The 21,941-nt window shown below is 31.8% G+C and overlaps 1 protein-coding gene across 2 annotated transcripts in view; it reads right to left on the bottom strand.

Annotated features, from left to right (window-relative positions):
• The window catches only part of PTPRQ (protein tyrosine phosphatase receptor type Q), a 246,041-nt gene that overhangs the window by 162,069 nt on the left and 62,031 nt on the right, over positions 1-21,941 (bottom strand). For both annotated transcript variants that reach the window (XM_074270859.1, XM_074270860.1), the window contains exons 15-20: positions 17,435-17,617; positions 16,710-16,811; positions 12,935-13,055; positions 3,686-3,846; positions 2,916-3,061; positions 630-798 (exon numbers count right to left, since the gene is read on the bottom strand). In XM_074270859.1, coding sequence (XP_074126960.1) covers positions 630-798; positions 2,916-3,061; positions 3,686-3,846; positions 12,935-13,055; positions 16,710-16,811; positions 17,435-17,617 — 882 coding nt within the window. The remainder of the gene's footprint in view (positions 1-629; positions 799-2,915; positions 3,062-3,685; positions 3,847-12,934; positions 13,056-16,709; positions 16,812-17,434; positions 17,618-21,941) is intronic.

Below are 21,941 nucleotides of genomic sequence, written 5' to 3'. Positions count from 1 at the left end.
AAATGGAATGTTACAAAGAACAAAATTATCATCACACAACACTGTAAGAGCAAGAGATAAGTGACTATGAACAGGAAAAAATGTAGAATCTTATAAACATCAATTAAAAGAGAATTTTTAAAAAGTTAACATCAACTGTGTTGAAAGAAATCCTTCATGAATTTCCAAACACTGAAAAGGTCAAGATCATGTTAATCATTAATCTATAATAAGAATTATTAGTAAGTATACATCAATTTAATTATATATTTTGTTAATAATAAACATATTAATCTATAATTAACAAGAGATTTTTATATCTAACAATACATTTTCTCATATAGTTTTGAGGGAAATTATGTAATTAATTTAACCATGATGTACAGATTACTAGTATTTTTGAAAATCAATAAATCTTCTGTTTTTGAAAAACATTTCAAGAGGCTGAAAAATTAACAGAATAATACTTTCATAGCAATATATAATGTATTTTAAAGTAATATTTTAATTATTTATAAACTTACTTGTTACCTAAATATTCAAAAAACTTGATAACTAATAGAGATAGTTTGTAAAAGCTATTGAAATCAACTTAAATCTCTGAAGTTCAATACATTTCTTAAATTAAATGTATATCTCAGTTTACATACTGTCTTGATCTGTGTATACTTGAATTGCATCACTGTTTTTGTTTCCATTTCCCATCGAAGTACTTGCTGTCACCCAAAATACATAGTAGCTGAATATTGCCAAATTTTCTATTACTGCAGATATTGTCATATTGTCAGAGAAACTGACTATGTCATGGAGAGTAAAATTCTGAAATATAAAAACAAATGTTTGTGGTTATTTAGACTGACTTGTTTTTGATTACATCTATACTTTTTTTTTGTTTTCTTTTTCTTTTCTTTTTTTTATTAATTTTATAACTTTTTTTTGACAGTACATTATGCATGGGTAATTTTTTACAACATTATCCCTTGCACTCACTTCTGTTCTGAATTTTCCCCACCTTCTCTCCACCCTCTCCCGTAGATGGCAGGCAGTCCCATACATGTTAAATATGTTATAGTTAGTATATCCTAGATACAACATATGTGTGCAGAACCGAATTTCTTGTTGCACAGGAAGAATTGGATTCAGAAGGTAAAAATAACCTGGGAAGAAAAACAAAAATGCAAACAGTTTACACTCATTTCCCAGTGTTCCTTCTCTGGGTATAGCTGATTCTTCCATCATTGATCAATTGGAACTGAATTATATCTTCTCTTTGTTGAAGATATCCACTTCCATCAGAATACATCCTCATACAGTATTGTTGTTGAAATGTATAATGATCTCCTAGTTTTGCTCATTTACATGTATACATTTGAAAATAATAGTGTATACTACAAAAAATGTTCTTGTAGCTTAAAATTACCATGGGTTAATATTTTCTTCAATCTTGGCAATTCATAAACTTTGGGACATGAAAATCAATTATTTTGTACAAATCTTTATCAATTAGTCCATAAATATTTTGATGGAATAATAACATTGGATCATATTTATGTTGCTAAGGGTAACAAAGCATTTAACATATATTATCTCATTTGATCTTCACAATAACCCTGGGAAATGTCATTATTAGTCTCTCATTTTTCACATAAATGGATATGGCTCCTTTAATTTGACTAATAAGTGTTAGGAAGCAGAATTTGCAATTGTCTCATTCTGTGATAATGTATGAAATTAATCTTTCATAATATCATTGTTGCTTATTTTTCTAGAATTATTTCACATTATTTCTCCTTTCTATATTCTGTATTTCAATCAAATTAACTTAATGAGAACCTTGAACTTGATAGTCCATGTCCCATTTCCCTATTTTTGTCCAGGTTACCTCTATGCCTGGAAAGCACTTACTCAACTCTGCTGCTAGCTACGTGTGTGCCAAGTCTCTTTACTTCTGTTAGCCTCAGTTTCCCCATCTATCAAATGAGAATGCTAAGCCATAAGTTTCATGAATGATTGTTAATGAAGCATACAAACAATGAAGATCAGAGCTCTGAAGAAGTTTGTATATGAGAATGAGATTTTAAATGGCCTAACAAGGTTATAACACCTTTTAGTTGTCATTGTTTTCATCAATCTTTGCTAATTATCCACTATTCAATCTATATATCACGTCTATACCATTATTCCAAATTCTTTGAATAAATATGCATGTTATATTATTCTTAAGACTAATTCTAGAAGGAAGAAATGGAAAAAAAAGTGATTTTTGAGAAATATAAAACTATCTGTATCTCCTGGTACCTTTTAATGTGACCACCTTGTGCAATTCTGTGGTGAGCATATACTTCAAAGCATTCTTAAAAGTAGTTAATAAAAGCTAAATGTGTCAAAATTGGATAAATAGCAAGTGGCTATTTTTATTTTGCAAAAATAAATGTGATCTATGCAGCTCCTAAAGGCATATTTAGGCACTATTTACACAGGCACTTCACAGATGATAAGTTCTTACTTTTATTCATTTAAATTGAGGGCTAAAGATATTGGTTATGGACAACAAGAAACTACAGATAATCTAAGAAGCATTCAGTAAGATAAAAATAGTTATCATAAAAATATCTGATTAATATTATTAATTTATTTTAAACCACAAGTATTGTATTTTAGAAACTAATATTTTGTCAAATATACTAACGTGACATATTGTTTCTATTTAAATTATAATTCATACCAAATATATGGAAATATGTGTCTAAATATCACATTTTATTTTTTTGGTAGGAATAGATTTTCCCCAAAAAAATAGAATTTTAATTATAAGTATAAGCCCAAACAGCTTTCTTTACTAAAAATCATTAGTACTATCACTGATATGGGGGTATAACTGATACCCCCATAAAGGAAAAGAAAAGGTAAAATTAAGGAAAAAAACAAAATCTTACCTGCATAAAAATACCTGAATTATTTTGATAATAAACAGAGTAATACTGTATAATCCCATTGGGCTTTGAAGGAGGATCCCAAAAAAGAATTATTGATGAGGAAGTAAGGTTTGCATAATGGACATCTTTTGGTGGATCACTGGGTGCTGAAGGAACACAAACAATATTTATTTCCCCAAACACTGGTAATTATGTTATAGATGGCTAGAATTTCAATGTTGTTGTTTTTAATCTTTGCTTATGTTAAAAATGATAGATGCATTTTTATAAAGTCTGCTAAAGGAACTAAATAAACCTGATAAAGCTACTTTTTTCACTTTTGGGGAGAAGTCAGCAGAACTGAAGAATTGGGGGTGGGACACTATAGTAATACATCAAAAAATTCAGTCTAAACCAGATCATGCCTCTCAATGCTATAACTGGGGTTTCCTACAATAAATAACAGAAGAAACTCATCAAAAGCTATTCCCTCTAACAGCCATTGCCTATAATCCAGAGGGCAACATTGCAGTAAGATTAGTGTTCATTGCCATGTGAAGACCTAATTAAGAAAAGAATTATGGGGTTATACAATATACAAATAAAGGACAGAGGAAAATATTCAATAGATCTGAATAAAATTTAATGTTATACAGTTGTGTGTATTAGATCTTGGGCTTTTAGTACTGCTTAAAATAAAATAAAATAAATTAGTTGGGATTTGACATATGATCCTTTTTCTTTCTCTACAGAATTACATTTTTCATTAGGTTGTTTTCATAAGAACTTACCTCCCTCTGGCGTCCTAAAGCTAATGAGGTTACTTTTAATTTTTCCATCACCAAATCTTGTGCTTGCTGTGACATAAGCATTGTATTTAACATTATTTTCCAAATCTGCGTATTCCAGTGATGTTTCAGTTACATTAATAGCTTTTAGGGATGATTTATCCCTAAAGAGAAAGATACATGCATGTGCAATTACACATCTTTTTAAAGTACAATAAATAAATAAAAATCACATACAAAATTTTCTAAGTTTAACAATTGAAAGTTACCAAACTGCACAATGAGAATCTCATTAATTTAATATAAATGGGGTGAAGTTTAAAAAGAATTGGCAAAAAATCATGAGTTATAAAATATTTTTAAATAATAGCTTTTTATTTTCAAAATATATTCAAAGATAGTTTTCAACATTCGTCTTTGCAAAACCTTGTGTTCCAGATTTTTATCCTTCCCTTCCCTGAACCCCTCCCCTAGACAGCAAGTAACCCAATGTGTTAAATATGAACAATTTTTTCTATACATATTTTCCACATTTATCATGCTGCACAACAAAAATCAGATCAAAAAGGAAAAAAATGAGAAAAAAAAGCAAGCAAACAACAAAAAATGGTGATAAACTATGTTGTGAATTATATTCAGTCCCCATAATCCTCCTTCTGGATGCAGATGGCTCTCTCCATCAAAAATATACTGGAATTGGCCTGAATTTCCTCTTTGTAGAGCTAAGTCCATCAGAATTAATCATTATATAATCTTGTTGTTGCTATGTTATCCTAGTTCTAGTCACTGCACTTACTATCAGTTCATGTAAATCTCACCAGGCCTTTCCAAAATCATCTTGCTAATCATTTCTTATAGAACAATAATATTCCATAACATTAATATACCATAATTTATTTAGCCATTCTCCAACTGATGGGCATCCAATCAGTTTCCATTTCCTTGCCACTAGAAAAAGAGTTGCTACAAACTTTTTTTGCACATGTGGGTCCTTTTCCTTTTTTTTAATGATCTTTGGGATACAGGCCCAGTAGAAACACTGCTGGATCAAAAGTTTGATCACACAGTTTGATAGTCCTTTGGACATTGTTCCAAAATGCTCTCCAGAATGGTTGGATTAATTCACAACTCTACCAACAATGTATTAGCGTCCCCATTTTCCCACAGCCCCTCCAACATTTATCACTATATTTTCCTGTCATCTTAGCCAATCTGAGAGGTACGTAGTGGTACCTCAAAGTTGTATTAATTTGCATTTCTCTAATCAATAGTGATTTAGAGAATTTTTTCATATGACAAGAAATGGTTTAAATTTCTTCCATCTGAAAATTGTTTCTTTATATCCTTTGACCATTTATGAATTGGAGAATGGGTTATATTCTTATAAATTTGGGTGAATTCTCTATATATTTTAGAAATGAGGCCTGTATCAGAACCCTTGATTATAAAGGTTTTTCCCAGTTTTCTGCTTCCCTTCAAATCTTGCCTGCATTGGTTTTGTTTGTACAAACTCTTTTTTATTTAACATAATCAAAATTATTCATTTTACCTTTCATATTGTACTTTAGTTCTTTGGTCATAAATTCCTTCCTTCTCCAAAAATCTGAGAAGTAGACTATTCTTTGTTCTTCTAAATTGCTTATAATATCACTCTTTATGTCTAAATCAAGAACCCATTTTGACCTTATTTTGGTATAGTGTATTAGTCACTGATTAGTTTCTGCCAAACTATTTTCCAATTTTCACAGCAACTTTTATAAAATCATGAGTTTTTATCCCAGAAGCCGGGGTCTTTGGGTTTAATCAAACACTTGATTACTAAAGTCATTGACTATTTTGTCTTGTGAACCTAACTTATTCCCCTGATCAACTACACTATTTCTTAGCCAGTACAAAATGATTTTGAAAACCACTGCTTTATAACACATTTTAGTATAGCTTTTCTTCTATAAAATATTTTTAAAATAATTTGTTTATTACTTTCAAGTACAACATTAAAGATAAGGGAACTCAAGTACAAATCTTGCTTATTTCTTTCAGCCTGTTTGCTTAACAGCAAAATAAGGCATTCAATTTTATAAATGCTAATTTTAACCTACTTCAAATAAACAATGAGTAAGTTCTACAATTAAACCAAATAAAGAAATAAGGCTACATAGACTTGATAGAAGTAGGCTCCAAAGAGATCTTTTAAATATTGCTTTTGTACCCCAGGTTCCTAGAATGTACATTGTATATAGCAGATATATAATAAATGTTTGATTGATTGAATAAATTTCCTTTGGAAAATTCTGTACTCGTTTTGATGATTTCCATCCCTCCCTGAAGTAAAGGCCCATCTTTTAACATCAATATTATTCTGACAATACTGTGTGACTGTGAATCATGGAATCTGAAGAGATTAGGTTTTGGAAGGAAAGGTACATGATGAGTGTGAGTGGCCTGCAATACATTACCAGTGAAGAATTGTGCAGCACTGTGTAATATAGCGTCAGGGAGATGCAGGACCAAGAAAGGAGGTAAATCAATCATGAAACAAAAATGAAGGATAATGCAAGTGATAATGTATTCCACTGATATACACAAGGGCAAGAGATCTAAAGAACACTCCCACCCTTTGACACATTGGGTGGAACCAATAAGGAAGATTTATGGAAAGACATGGGCAAGAGTTATACAGGATGGCAAGGCTTGAATGGATTGTGAACTGCATAACTGGACTTTGGAAGTGGAAAAAAAATTCGATTTTAAAAGCCTGAGAGTTTGAATGCCAACCCTGTTTTACTGAGTGTTAACTGGAGAAAATAATTTAACAAATTGGGAGGGTTCAATTTCCTTATTTAGAGAATACACAGACTGAATTAAATGATCTTTTAGTTCTTTTCCAGTTAGGGTGCACTGTAGCTATCTCAAGCACTGATTGTTACATTTTCTGTTTGAATATTTACACTTCAAAAATTGTCCAACACTACAAAACCGGATTGATTTATCATTTTGTTGATTGTCTAAACTTAGAAAAATAATGGAGAAAATGTTAATAATGGAGAATACTATTAAAAGTGTGTTATATGAATATATATATATGAGTCAATTATTAAACATTTATTAGTACACCCTTGTTTCTAGCTTTAAAATCATCTACACTAAATTACTTTGATAATGTTAAGCAGATATTGGATCCAAGACACTGTATTCAGGACTGGGGATAAAGAGACATTAGATTTTGATTGGAAAATAGTTGAAAAGTTCATTATAATTAAAAATTATCGAATTAGTGCATAAGATTGTAGACAGACTGGATCAGCCAACTGAGACCCAACTGAGAGGTAGTGGTGACAGCTTTCTTTACTATCACTTTTGCCATATGGGATCTTTAAATAATTTTTATGCTGCATTCATCACTCGCAAGGCAAAATAATCTGATCTAGTAACTCTAACCCAATTCTATACTCATTTCATTTGCCACAGGTCATCAAAATACTATGAATAGCTAATTGAATTCAACTCCAGATAAACTATGATAATACCACAAAATAAATTACTTATGGTATAGTCACATTGAAAATCTCATATTAAAATATTTTAAATATAGATAAAAATTATTGTTATTGCTGCTGTTGATACTTTAAATACTACAGGAAAACATCAATATAAATTATCTTTTTTTTTTAAAGTTTAATTAGTAGTTAAATCCACTTCCTTATAATAGTGTATCATAATAAGTTGGTATAATACAAATGTAATGGTTCTATTATTGTAAATTAAGAGAAATCATCCTCAAAGAAATGTAAGCAGACCTGTTTCATTTAAATTCTGCTTGTTGTCTACAAATTCCTTGGCTCAGCTAGATTTTATGCAAAATTCATACTCTATGATGAATGCATTAATAACTAATATAGTCAAAAGATCCTAGATCTTACAAACACCAATTATTAATATTGTAAAAGCCCAATGAAATGGACACCATATTAACAGACTAGAAATAACTGGTTATTTATGTTTTTACTAAGATGAATGATCTTAAATCAAAGATCAAAGATTCAATGGTTAGAACTTCTTTTAAAAATTACAAGTTAGTAGGAAGGATAAAGATGAAAAGGAATAAATAATGTCTTATTATAGATATTCCAACCAAATCTATTTAAATATAATAATGAAAAAATAGGAAAGAAATAAGAAAGAAAGAAAAAAACAAAAGGAAGGAAGGAAGGAAGGAAGGAAGGAAGGAAGGAAGGAAGGAAGGAAGGAAGGAAGGAAGGAAGGAAGGAAGGAAGGAAGGAAGGAAGGAAGGAAGGAAGGAAGGAAAAGAGGGACGGAGGGAGGAAGTAAGGCAATAGGGAGGGAAGGAAATAAAGAAGGAAGGAAAGAAATAGGGAGAGAGGGAGGAAAGGAAAGAAAGAATGAAGGAAGAAAGGGAAGGGAAGGGAAAAGACTTCTGGATAGGATAATATTTTCTTCATAAACCCACTATTCTCTGTGAAAAAGAGGGCAGTTAAATAATTCTTTACAATCTATTTCATTATCTTAGTCTGGCTGGCTGGCTGCTGTTGGCTCAGGGACATCAATTGTCTCTGTGAAGCCTAGGATAAACAGAGCTATGGGAGATGATGTGGGGGCGGCTCCTTCCTTCTCTCCATTTAGTAATGTGCATTCTTCCATATGTAAGGGGAAAATCAGACATAACATTTGATATTTTGGAGGATAAATTCATGGAATAATTAAGAACTATAACTAACCAGAGCAGATCTCATTTTGGTGTAATACAATAAAATCTTTAAGCCAAAAAACAATCAATGTTTCGAAAGTAGTCAGTTAACATGCATTTGACTGAGATGAGATCATAGAAATAATGCTCAAAATTTCTCACTGCTGGGAATTTAAGAAACAGCTTTTATCAACTGAATAACAGTAAAGTAATAATAGTAATAAAATAAAAATACTACCAAACTCTCACTATTCAATGAGAACAGCTAAACAAACTTCTTTTCCTAATTGGTTTCTCTACTTCTTTTTTCTGTTTTCCAATTCATTCTCCACATAGCTACCCAAGTAAATTTTCTAAATAGCAAGTTTGACCCTGTCAATGTATAAATTCTATAGGATTGTTATTGCTTCTACAATCAAATGTAAGTTTGTTTACTTTTTAGCCTCCTTCACATCATCAACCTTACCTAGCTTTTCAATGTTAATATACATCACTACCTTTTGTTGCCTACTACATTCCGAGAAAGATGGATTTCTTGCTGTTAGTCACATATGATATTCCATTTCTCTTCTCTAAATCTTTGAACTGCCTGTCTCTTATCCTTATTTCCTTAAAAAGTATTCAAATATTGCTTTCTCTGTGAAAGCTTTCCTAATCCTCCCATCTCTCAGCTGGTAATAACTTTTCAATAACAAATAAACAACATCAAAAAACCCTTGTATTTATTTGCATAAACTATGTTACCTCCTCAATAGATTTTAAATCCTTTGAAGATAAGTATAGTTTTGTCTTTGTGCTAATTATTCTGTGATTGATTAATCTCTTATTAATATCAATAATAGGACTGGTCTGATCTGCTGTGAAGAACTCATATTATTTTGTTAGGAATCAACATATCAACTCTTCTAAAAGTAGATTTTTTTTGTCTAGAGCCATAAATTTTTCTTCCTCTCAAACATAAGCTGATGCTTCTCAAAATAAATGTTGGCAAATAATTTTTCAAAATTTTATTTGAAAATCCAGGATGGCAGATCCAACAAATGTCATCGAACTAATGATATATCCTAGGCAATTGTAAAAAGAAGCAGAATCAGAAAATAATTCAAGTTTCCTGTCTCCAAATACAGTAATTTGTCATTTTTCTTCTATTTCTCTTTCATCTTTCATTCTTCCAATATATTTTCCTCAGTTCCAGCTCTGCAAGGTTAACCACCAGTCCCTGCACACAAGGTCCCAAATTATTTCCTTGCCTTTGTATTTGCCATTCTGTCAAGTGAAATTTTCTACTCAGCTTTTCTGTTGATCATCCAACATTTTGAATTCCTGTCCATCATACATTATTCTGAAAATAAATTCAAATTCATTTTCTCTAGGAAGCTTTCTAAATTACCCCTATCCCAATTTAATTATTCATTCAAGGTCCTCTTTGAATCAGACACTTAGCCTATGCAAATATTTGACCTACAAAGGAATGGGAAACAAAAATTGTATTTGTCTCATAGGTTAACCCATGCCTTTAATTCAAATTTTATTTTTCCATCAAGATTGTACAGTCTCTCTAAGGCACTGTTCCAGTATCTCATTGAGGCACAGAAATTTCTCTGGTTCCATAATAACTATGACAATGGAACATCCAAGTTTCAGCAGATCTTATAAAGCTAAAACACTTCATAGGCTTTGACACAGAAAGTATATTAGAATGCATTTAATTTAATTTATTCATTTTACAGATTTGGAAACTGAGGACTAGAGGATGTGATTTTACCAAGATCCCCAAGGTTCTAGATCACATAGATAGAATTTGAAACCATCTTCTCAACCTCCAAATGCAGTGCTTTTCATATAGAGCATGAAATTTCCCATAAGTTCACCTAACATTAGGACTACAACTCCAAAAATGAGGCAGTGTCTGTCCTTTAGGAGCTTACATTTTCATAGTGGAAGATGGCACATACAGGGTGGTGGTCAGAAATGGATGATTTGCAAAGTCACAAGGATATTGAGTGAAACAATAAAGCAATAGATTGAAATGTTCCTTCTAGACCCAATAATAAAATAGATTTATTTATGGCTTCCAGAGTATTTCCCAAAACTGAAATCATATGCTTATCTCAAAATGGCTATAACATAAGATGCCATAGGAAAAGTCTAGAATTTAAGTTGAGTATCAAAAGGAAACATTCTAATATAATAAATTTGGGGCAAACAATCATTTTCTGCTCTCTCTCTCTCTCTCTCTGTCTCTCTCTGTCTCTGTCTCTCCTCTCCTCTCCTCTCCTCTCCTCTCCTCTTCTCTTCTCTTCTCTTCTCTTCTCTTCTCTTCTCTTCTCTTCTCTTCTCTTCTCTTCTCTTCTCTTCTCTTCTCTTCTCTCTCTCTCTCTCTCTCTCTCTCTCTCTCTCTCTCTCTCTCTCTCTCTCTCTCTCTCTCTGATGTATTAGACTTTTAATGCAAAATACCTCAAATGCTTGTTCCTAAGAAATATATTACATAAAGATATCTGACACATAGGGTACTGTCTTCCTGCATACCAGAAAACCTTGGAGGTTTCTAGTAATTACAAAATACTAGAATTGGAAGAAAGCCAGTCAAACCTATCTATCTGTGCTCTGTTTGCACCATTTCCAATATCTGCTTGAAACCTTCCCATAATGAACAAACTTACTACCATCAAGGTATTCAACTTCCTGGTGGAAAGTTGCCTACCAATACCAGTAGGCATCTTCCAGTAATTCATAACCCTAGAGAACCATAGGGGGCCATCAGAGGTTAAATGTTTTACCCAGAAGCAAATATCTATGTTTCTGAAACACATCTTAAACCTAGATCTTTTTGCCTCTTAAACTGGCTTTCTATCCTTTTCCTTCTCTTATTTTTTATCATTTTAATTTTGTTAGCCCATGCCCTTAAGAGCTGGGACTTTCCCCTCATATCAAGCTTCAGTTTGCCTCTTTTTTAACTTTTTCCACTGCTTCTAGTTCTGACTTCTGGGGCCAAGCAGAATAAAGCTAATCCCTTGATATGGATACCCACTGGCAAAATGATACTCCTCCCTTTTTTCATGCAATGAATGCCTTACATTTTGTATACATTATGAAGCCATGATTCTGTGGGTCTCTAGCTCCAAATTCACAATCCTAAGTAATACACTCTAAAGAGACCTCTATTAGAATTCCTTCCTTATATTACCACTGAAACAAAGTAAAGTGGCTTCCCCTCTTGACAGAACAAAAATATATTTTTCTTACAAGTATATATCACTTTAAGGAATAGATTCAAGGCTAAAAAGTGTTTCATTACTCATAAAAAACTTATTTTAAATTCACTAGTGAACCAAGTTTCAATGTGATAATGCAGGTTCAGGAAAATCTTTGTTTTAAACCTTGTACATAGTCATGTGACCAGGGACATATCACCCAATATTACCTGTGTCCTAGATTATAAAGATGCTGATCAGCATTAGTGGAAATAATTTCCATACTGGGATTTCCCTATAGAAATAAATGACAGGACAAGGCCAAAAACAAGCAAAAAACAGAGGAAACAATAGTTAAATGATCTAAAAAGTGAGTTGTGTTTTTGTTTGTTTTTGTATAAAAGTGTAGTAAATTGATTTATCTGTTTAGATAGTTTTCTACCAATCTATTTATCCTGTTACTTAAAGATAGCTAAGAGCCACGAGGATAGAGTGCTGGATCTGGAGTAAAGACTCAAATCTGACATCATATATTTATTAGCTGCCCTAACCTAAGATAGTCACTTTATCTTGGCCTCAGTTTTCTCATGTATAAAATGAGGATTATAATAATACTTGCCTCTCATGAATATTGTGCAGTTAAATGAAATAATATTCATAAAGTATTTGGCACATAATAGGCCATATTGTTATTATCTGATCTAAACTAAAACTGAAACTAAAATCTGATCATTATTTTTGTTGTGTGACATTTGTTTTGTTGGGTTGAAGCCTCTTCACTTTACCTTAGCAACTGTCCTACAATTTGTATGATCCAACATCTGGACCTGGAAGAGATCTCAGAAGTCAGCTTGTCCTATCTCCTCATTTTATAGATGAGGAAACTGAAGCCCAGAGAAATGAAATGACTTGTTCCAAGAAACACAACAAATATCTGAGCCACCATTTGAACACAGTTTTCTCTAACTACAAGGCTGGCCTTTTTTATAATATATTCCCTACAGCACATGGCTACTTAGAATATTTTGTACTCCATTTCAACTTCATAAACCCAAAAGCCCCTTCCAGATCTAAATCTAAAATCTTCTGAACTATTTATAAAAATAGTACAGAGATTAAGAAACTAAGTTATTTCTATCTGAAAAATTGAAAACTTTATTTTATAAAAATAAATAAACTCAAATAAGCTTATTCCCGATATATTATCCAAGAGGTTCTGAAAGAAAAAAAAAACTGAATTCCTATTGTGTTACAGATTAATATTCGCTCTTAGAACTGATTCCAAAAAATATAAAAAAGGAAGAAGCATCAGAAACAGCAGGGAAAAAAAAAAAAAAAAAAAAGAGGTTTTACCAGACATAAACTGTGTAATAGAGGATAATTCCATTTGGCTCCAGGGGTGGTTGCCATGACAACTTCACAGTGACACCAGACAACTGTTTTACTGAGAAGTCTCGTGGAGGAGAACCAGGAGCTGAAAAGAAGAAATGAGGGATACAATGTGCAATTAAGCATCATATCTGGAAGATGAGGTTAAAATGAAAATCTCTGATTTGTTTCCCACTCTGGTATTGTGTTAAATGAAACCTATATCAGCTCAGTCCAAGAGCATGGTTTTCAGACTTGTTTACTTATTTAAAAAATAATAAAGCAAGATTTTGCATGGTGGTATTAAAACATCTGTTTCTGTGATTCAATGGGGAAAAAAATTCATAGAAAAAGAGAGTAATGGGCTTGTCACAGTGATTCACCCATTACTTAAGTACATTTAGTTAACTTTTTGGAGTTCCAATAAATGCAGAAATTTTTAGTGGTGCAAATAAAGGTAAAAAAACAGTGAGATGGTTCTCTAGTGTAGAAAAATATTATACAAAAATATGTCTAAGAAGCAGTAAATGGAAAAGCATACTCCTATCTCCATTATTAAATATATTATCTTTTTCAAATAGGAAACATATTGTTGTTTTAGCCATTTGTCATTAAAATTACAAAATGATAAGAAACCCTCTTCACTAAATAGTCAACTTTCATGGACTTCAGAGGTAACATTTTACCATGAAATAATCAAATAAAATATATCAAAGAACAGATAGTCAATTTTTTAAAATTTTCCTTCAGATAATTAACAAAGACTTGAGTTACTTTAAATGATTTTCTGTTTATATATTTTGAAAAAAATATTATAACACAAGATATGACATTGTTACTTTTTATTAAAATTAAATATACTAGAAACTACATTTAAATTTAGTTAACTATTGATAGCCAATAATATGTAAACATTGTGAAAGCTCAAAAAATCATTTTTTTCCTTAACACTTATTATAACTATTATAAACAACATAATGGTGACTTAAAATAGTAAAATATCACCTTGAATTTTTAAAATCTGAAGGTAAAAAAAAATTATGTAAGTTTTAACTTCAGTTCATTCTGGCAATCAGACATGCAAATGAGCAACAGAAACATGACTTTTAAAAAATCTGCAGAACATTTGTTCTGATCTCTGAACGGTCAAATTAAGTAACTAAGTAACTTAGAGATTAGAGCCCTCTACACAGTATTCCTGCCAGTTAAATAGAACTGTTACCTGATTTATTTTCTATTAATTTTTAGTTTTATTGCATTTTGTTTTTCTGAACAGTCTCAGATATATTTCCATCATGTTAGTAATGACAGATTTTTCTGACCAGGGATTTATTGAATTCAGAATACTAACTAAAGAAAAATGGTGACAGCTGTATTTAGTACTTTCGATTTGTTATTCTCAGCAGCAGGCGCTACAATAAAACTGCTATCAAATATTGAATGTCACAAGAATCCATATATCACTCAGAGATATCAAGTTTCTAAGATATTAATTGCTTTCAACTGAGAATTCTCTTTATGTCAATACAATAGGATATGAATATTTAGTTCCACTGAAATGTGCAAGAAATTAATGAAGTCATGCTCATCAATAAAAGCAAAGGATTTTTGAGAAAATATGTTTAGTTTATTTTAGTGCATAATTGTGTTTACAGTATATATTGTCTCTTATCTTGGGTAAGTTTATTTAAATATTATTAATAATATTTATTATTTGTATATATAATAAATAATATTAAACTATTATTTAAAATTGTATTTAAAATACCATTAAAGACAATTAAAGCAATGAGGAAATTGGCAATTTCTTTTTAATGGTAAGCTTATTCTTGGGAATTCTGTAAAATTGATTTGTGATTATTTAGAGGTGGTTGGTCTTTCCATTTATGCTGTCATTATGAGATTATTTTCTTGTCTCTGCTTTACTTCTCTCGAATTAGATCATATAAGTCTTTCCATATTTTTTATTTGTTATTCTATTATTTCTTAGAACAGAATAATATTCCATTAGATTCATGTAGCATAGTTGATTTAGCCATTCCCCAATAAATGGGCATCCACTTTGTTTCCATTTCTTTGATTCCACAAAAAGTGCTAGTGTAAATATTTTACTATATGCTGATATGTTGGGATTTTCTTCTTATCAATGATCTCTTGGTTTATGCGTAGTAATTGATAGGTCAAAATAGGTTAAAAGATATGGACATTTTCTTCACTTCATTTGTATATTTCCAAAAACTCCTCCAAAATAGTTTTATTAATTCAAAGCTCCAAAGTAAACTAGTAAAGCTTTAATAAAAACTATTTTTCAGTCATTCACTCACTCATCCATTCAATTATAGGTAAGGATACTAAGTTCTAGGGAGTTAGATAATACAGAGACATTAACATTGTCAGTTAATAGTAAGAGGCATTTTTCTGATTTTTAAATATTTATGTTATCCTATTCAATTGTCACAACAACCATGTAAAATAGAAGTTATTTTCTCCATTTTATAAGTTAAGTAAACTAAGATTCAACATAGATATGCACAGTGAGGGTCTGAAGCATGCTTGAACCCAGGTTGCCCTCACCCTCACTATAGTGTTTTGTTTCCTATATCATACCAGCTCTCAGCTTATGCCACAGACTGATCTAGAACAGAAATACTAGAACTAGAAAATCTAGAATTGGCTCCCAATCCAGTAGGTTCTATTCTTGAGTATTTCACTGTAAATATCTTTTAATGATACCCAGTTAAAAAATTTAAAACCTAATTTACTTTCACCATGTATTTAAAATAGCTATGAAAAAGCTATATAAATAGAATCTAAGAGTATGGTAGAAAAAATATCTGTCAGTGTCCCCTTCTGAGTGGATAGGAGTAATTCCTTTCTTTAAAGGGGATTTTATGCTTTTTGAGACATGATTAGCTCAGGGCATTAAATCTGTGATCTGGCTCCCTAGTCATTTGAGTGTTTAAAAAAGCCAACTACATTTTGACCACCTAAGGTGTGACTGGCAAAGCACCAGGGAAAGAGGAATCCACAAGTTAAGAAGCTGTACTCAACTGAATCAATGCTGTAGCCCCAGGTGAACATCTTTTCCAAGCCATAACCTAAGTTATGTCTAACCTATTGTAAGTAGTTATAACAATGAATTTGGGAGAAAATAATCTCCCTGAAGTGGGGATGGGGAAAATAAAAAGAACTGAAGTAATTTGCCATTTCCTACTCCAGCTCATTTTACAGTTGAAGAAACTGAAGCAAATAGGGTTAAAGTGACTGTCCAAGGTCACAAAAATAATATATATTTGAGGCCAGATTTGAAGTCAGGAAGATGAGTTCCTGACTACAGATCCTACACTTTATCCACTGTGCTATGTATGTACCTAACTCCATACAGACACACACAAATATGTAAGTGCATATACAACTTAGGCATATGTGTGTATTAATGTATTGTACTATGCATTGAGTACTCCTACATATAAACCTGACCATACATATATATGCACATATAGATGATATACATATTTACACAGTATACACACACACATATGTGTGTGTGTGTGTGTATGGAACTATTAAATGAATCTTTCTACATATAAATCTAAATTTAGTATCCTTTTCACACACTGCTCCTCTAAAATCCTTTGAAAAATCTGGTTATCAGAACAAAACCAAAACTTACTTCATAGACTAACAATATCATATTATATTAAAAGAAAGTTTTTTATCATATGACACACATACTCTAATGAGAATGTAATGAACTCACCATCTTCTTCAGTTAGTATCGTTACAGGCATACTTCGGACACCTTCTCCTTTAAGAGTACTTGCAGAAACCTCAATTGTATAATGAGTATATTTCCTCAGTCCTAAATAGGAATGAAATGGATAATTCAATATGGATCACAGTGAGCTGAATTACATAAAGTATAACCATTTTTAAGTATCCAAATCAAGTAAGCATTAGAACTTTTTAAATATACTACCACCAACAATGAAGTAAAGGGAAAACAGAAAAAAACAACAAATGCTTCTTGAGGATGCAGAACCAAATCTCCAATAGCTTGTTGTAAATTCTATTTGAGAAGTAACTATGTCATCTTTTGCAAGGAGTCCAGTGATATGAAGACACATGTTGCTTGGGATGATGCTAGGATTCTTTCTCAAAATTCTAGGTTACTCTCTAAGACTAAGTTGCAAAGAATGATCCATTTTTCATTGAGAGAAGGAAATTCCCATATCGACAAGGTAATTGGTCCAGTCCCTATTCATGTCTTACTTTTAAACTTTGATTTATAATGATTCCTTAGAATTTTGTTGCCCAATATAAAGAAGAATAGTGCTGAGTCAATGAATGAAATAAATGAATGAAATTTTCAGTTTTCTTTAATTGTTAGTATTAATATGTTAAATACCCACCGGAAAGTTCCTAATTAAAAAAAAATCAGCACTATCCACTTTAAATATTCAGGGTTTTTTTTTTTTAATTTACCTCTAATATTCTGTGACAGCTTTGTTGTATTTATAGTTCTTTCTTCATTTTCATTATTCCTTCTGAGATAGATGGTATATTTCTGTATGATCCCATTGGGAATTATTGGAGGAAGGAATGAGAGCTCAATTTCTCCAGATGAAATATTGCGATAGGTGATATTTTCAGGTGCACTGTCAGGAACTAACAGAAAAAAAATGTAAAAAAAAAATAACCATGCAATCTGTAGACCTTTTTGTGAATTTACATTTTTACCAATATAGCCAAGCCTAATTCTGCTGCTGCACAATTAGGCTAGGAACAAAGCTTTTTGATAAGTTTGTATCAAATCAAATGGAATAATATTTGCCTAAATTGGGCATACTTTCTATTGGTTCCATACATTTGAATAATCCGTCTTCTATGTCCAGAATGCTTTACTTGTTCATATCAGCATTAAAAGTCCTAATATGGCTCTAGCTTACATCTCCAGGTGTATTACACATTATTTTCCTTCATTAATTCTACAACTCATGCAGTACAGCCTTCTTGCTTTTATTCATGTATGAGATTCCATCTCCCATCTCCATGATTTGGATCAGTACATACACCAGAACACACTCTTTCCTCAGTCCAATCTCTTGGAATCTGGTACAATGGAAAAAGTGCTAGCTCTGAAGTCAGAGAACTTGGCTTCAAATTATATCTCTGATTTTCAACATCTACATGACCTTAGACAAGTCACAATTTCACTACAACTCCATTTTCTCTTCGGAAAATTGTAGTGCTTAGACTAAACAGAGTCTGATATCTCTTTCAGGTGTAGATTTATGATTTCTCATGAAACCTTTCCCGATTGACCCCTCCATCTCGTGACCCTGATTTCACTTTCACTTGCTTCTGTACATGTTGTTGTCCTTGATAGACTGTAAGATCCTTGAGGACAAAGGATATTTCATTTAATTTTTTGGTATCTTCAGCACCTGATATAAAGTAAGCACTTAAGAAATGCATGTTGATTTATTGATAGATGGAGCCTTGTCTCTTAAACTTTTCACTATACTTTTAAGAACAGCTCGGATGCTACTTACTTTGTGAAGTTTTTACTGATTCCCTCAAAAGATACTATCCTCATTCTCCTTACATATTCATAATGTATTTTATCTGACGCATTTCTCCTTTGCTCCCTTTATTCTACACTTTGTATAATACTTGCTTGTGCACATACTGTGTTTTCTCCTCCCATTCCCCACAGAATAAAATTTCTTGGGACTCTTGCTTCTATATTCCCAGGACCTAGCAAGCATAGTAATGTCATGTATATTGTAAGCACTACATAAATGCTTCTTGAATTAAATGTAATTAACTGTCCCAGGGAAATTTGCAATTTAAAAGAATCAAAATATACTCTTGGTAGATTTTCAATCAACATGGTCACAAAGATGTTATAGGCTCTAAAAATGTGAGATGGAACAGGAGAGGTGCCCCATCAGTCACATTCTGCAAAAAAGAAAAGTAATAAAGATACAAAAAAAAAAAATAATAGCTCAGACTAAGTTCCTTAACCAAGAGTAACACTGATGGAAATTTACATATAACAATATAGGTTCGCCCTGAATATAAACAAAATGGAACTATGTTTATCTAAGGAATAAAAATTAAAGATACTGGTGATTCTGTTGGGATTTCATTTTGAATGCAGGAAGAAGCAGCCTGCAGATTTGAAAAAGTACGATGAAAGAAGACGAGAGAAAAAGAAAAGGGTTCTTTTTGGAAAAAAACAGAGGAAGAGGGGGAATCATTGATTAAGAACTAGAAGGGGCCAATTAGCCCAACCCCTCATTTTATTGCTGAGAAGACAGAGGCCTAGGAAATCTTGATTAAATGAACATAGATATCCAATATTTCCCTTATATGTCAGCACAACATTTTGTTGCCTATTTCATGCAATGGATTTAATTAAGGTTATTGCTATGAAATAAGGATAAGAGAAGATGCCTACCTGCATTGTTAGAGGAAATGTCTTCACCTCAGAATTCCATATATTAAAGAAATCATCCCTCCATTCCCTATCTCTATCTCTCTCCATATTTCCATGAAACACCAGTCTACTGTAATATATTAAACATAAGTGGATTGAGTCAAGAAGAAAACTACTTTCCAATTCATAGAGTCAATATCATTGACCAGATTTTTTAAAGTAACAGAAATGGTTGGAAGGTCATGGAAATGTGTTGGAAAGAATCATTAAATGAAATGCATTCTCTTCCAAAATAACTTAGGTCCAAGATTTATGGATTATTTTAAATAAGATGGGACTCTCACCACTATAGACTAGTTAAATAGAAAGAATATGGTATTTGATATTGTAATATATAAGTCTGAATCATGGTTTGACCAATTACTCCCTGTCTAAGGGCAAATCATTTCACTTTTCCTGGCTTCAAGTGCCATCTGCAAAATCAAGGGTCCTTTTCTAAATTTAAACCTATAAATTATTGTAAATTCCTTACCCTCTACTGAAACTGAGACAAAACGTTTGACCTGGTATCTATGTTTTTAAATAGGTAATGGTATAGAGTTGTCCCACTCATCACTGTGGTCTTTATCAAAACTTCAATAATATGAGATATTCATAATCTCATTGACCTTTAAAAAAAACTAGTACATATATATATATGTACATATATATATTCAGTGTTTAATAGAGTACATATTTATATTATATTATATATTATATTATATATATATATATATTATATATATATATTATATATTATATTACATAGAGTACTAATTCTCTATTAATTGAATTGAAAAAACTCAACTTTTTGGTGTAAAAGGATAACAACAGAAATAGGATGGACTATTCAATTAATTTGCTTTTTAAAGGAAATATAAACAAAAGTTTGTTCAACAAAATATTAAAATAAGGTATATTTCAGTTTTATATTGTGATCAAGTAAGAGAGGAAAAAAAGGCAGAAAAAGGCACCTAAACAAGAAAAGTAGTGAAAAATAAAGGGAAAAGGGAAAAAAGAAGAGTAGGAGGAAGGAAAGGGAAATGAAATATGGATATAAGAGAAAGAGAGGGTAGGAAGAATGGAGAAAGGGGTAAAATGGAGACACTAAGAGAGACAGAGAAGGAGGGAGGAACAGAGAGAAGAGACAGAGAGAGAGACAGAGAGAGAGAGAGAGAGAGAGAGAGAGAGAGAGAGAGAGAGAGAGAGAGAGAGAGAGAGAGAGAGAGAGAAGAAATGAGGGGGAGAGTCAGAGAGAAAGAGAGATGGAAAGAAAAAGGAAAGTGGAGATGGATAAGAAAGATAGTTAGCAATGAGACATATAAAGAAAGATAATGAGATAAAGTAGAAGAGACACACAAAAGAGAGAGTAAGACTAGAGAGAGATTGGAAAGATATACTGAAGGGAGGGAGGGAGAAAGAGGAGGAAGAGAAGAGACAGAAAGAGAAAGAGAGAGAGAGGAAGGGAGAGAAATACACACACACACATACATACACACACACACACACACACACACACACACACACACACACCAAGAAAGAGCCAGAGAGAGCCAGACACAGAGAGACCCAGACAGAGACAGACAGAGAAAGAGACGAGAGAGAGACAGAGAGAATAGAGGAAAAAGATTGAAAAGGAGAGACAAAGAAAAAGAATGGAGAGAGGGAGAAAGAGAGGAAATTTGGAAGGATAAAAGGAAAGATGAAGAAAACCGCATAAAAAGAAGAAAAAGAAAACAGAAAGCTTATCCTCAGTAGTCTGTAAGATAATTATATTAGAAATAAACTATCCTGCTTTTCATTTGACCTATGAACATCAAAGTTACAATCTTATCATTACATTTTGTATTTCTAAGTCATTCTCTACCAGTTTAGAACTGCAGGTTTTACACTTGGAAAGAATGGATCTGGTTTTAATTTAAAACTTCAAAGTTTACTTTTTAGATGAAGTTTATTTCCCTATGGAATTCTGAAGGTCTTGTATGTGAGTGAAGGAATTACATAAGTTTTGAAGATTTATTTTGTAACACTATTGGTGTTGTCTGAGAATTTCTTTGACATTAAAAACCTGTCAGATTATCTTTGTGGTTATGGGAAATTGAGTGCTCATTTCATTGTCAAAAAGTTATATTTGAAACTAGGGCTTATTTCATTTTCCTGAGCTATGTATGTATGTATATGGAGGGGGTATAATTATGTAGTTTTATATATATATAAAATCACAAGTAGGGATGTAATTATTTATTTCAACCTAAATTCAGAGTTTTGAATGAACCTGTTGCAAAGGGTCAAGCATACCTGATGGTAGATGAAAAAGAGGAAGAGAGAGAATACTAGACATGAAAACTTAAATGGATAAATTAAATGAAGTGAAAGAATCATTTTTTCTAAAAACCCAACATTAAATAAGACTAAATTTTAATTTATAACAAATATTTGAAAATTATTATTATCATATGATTTTAAATTATTATCATGGGAGGAGAGCTGGAAAATACCTTATGGCCA

The sequence above is a fragment of the Sminthopsis crassicaudata genome, chromosome 5 (assembly GCF_048593235.1).
Source record: "Sminthopsis crassicaudata isolate SCR6 chromosome 5, ASM4859323v1, whole genome shotgun sequence".
In the NCBI taxonomy this organism is placed as follows: domain Eukaryota; kingdom Metazoa; phylum Chordata; class Mammalia; order Dasyuromorphia; family Dasyuridae; genus Sminthopsis; species Sminthopsis crassicaudata.
Note: the sequence above shows the minus strand (reverse complement) of the source record. Positions and strands in the feature narration are given on the sequence as shown.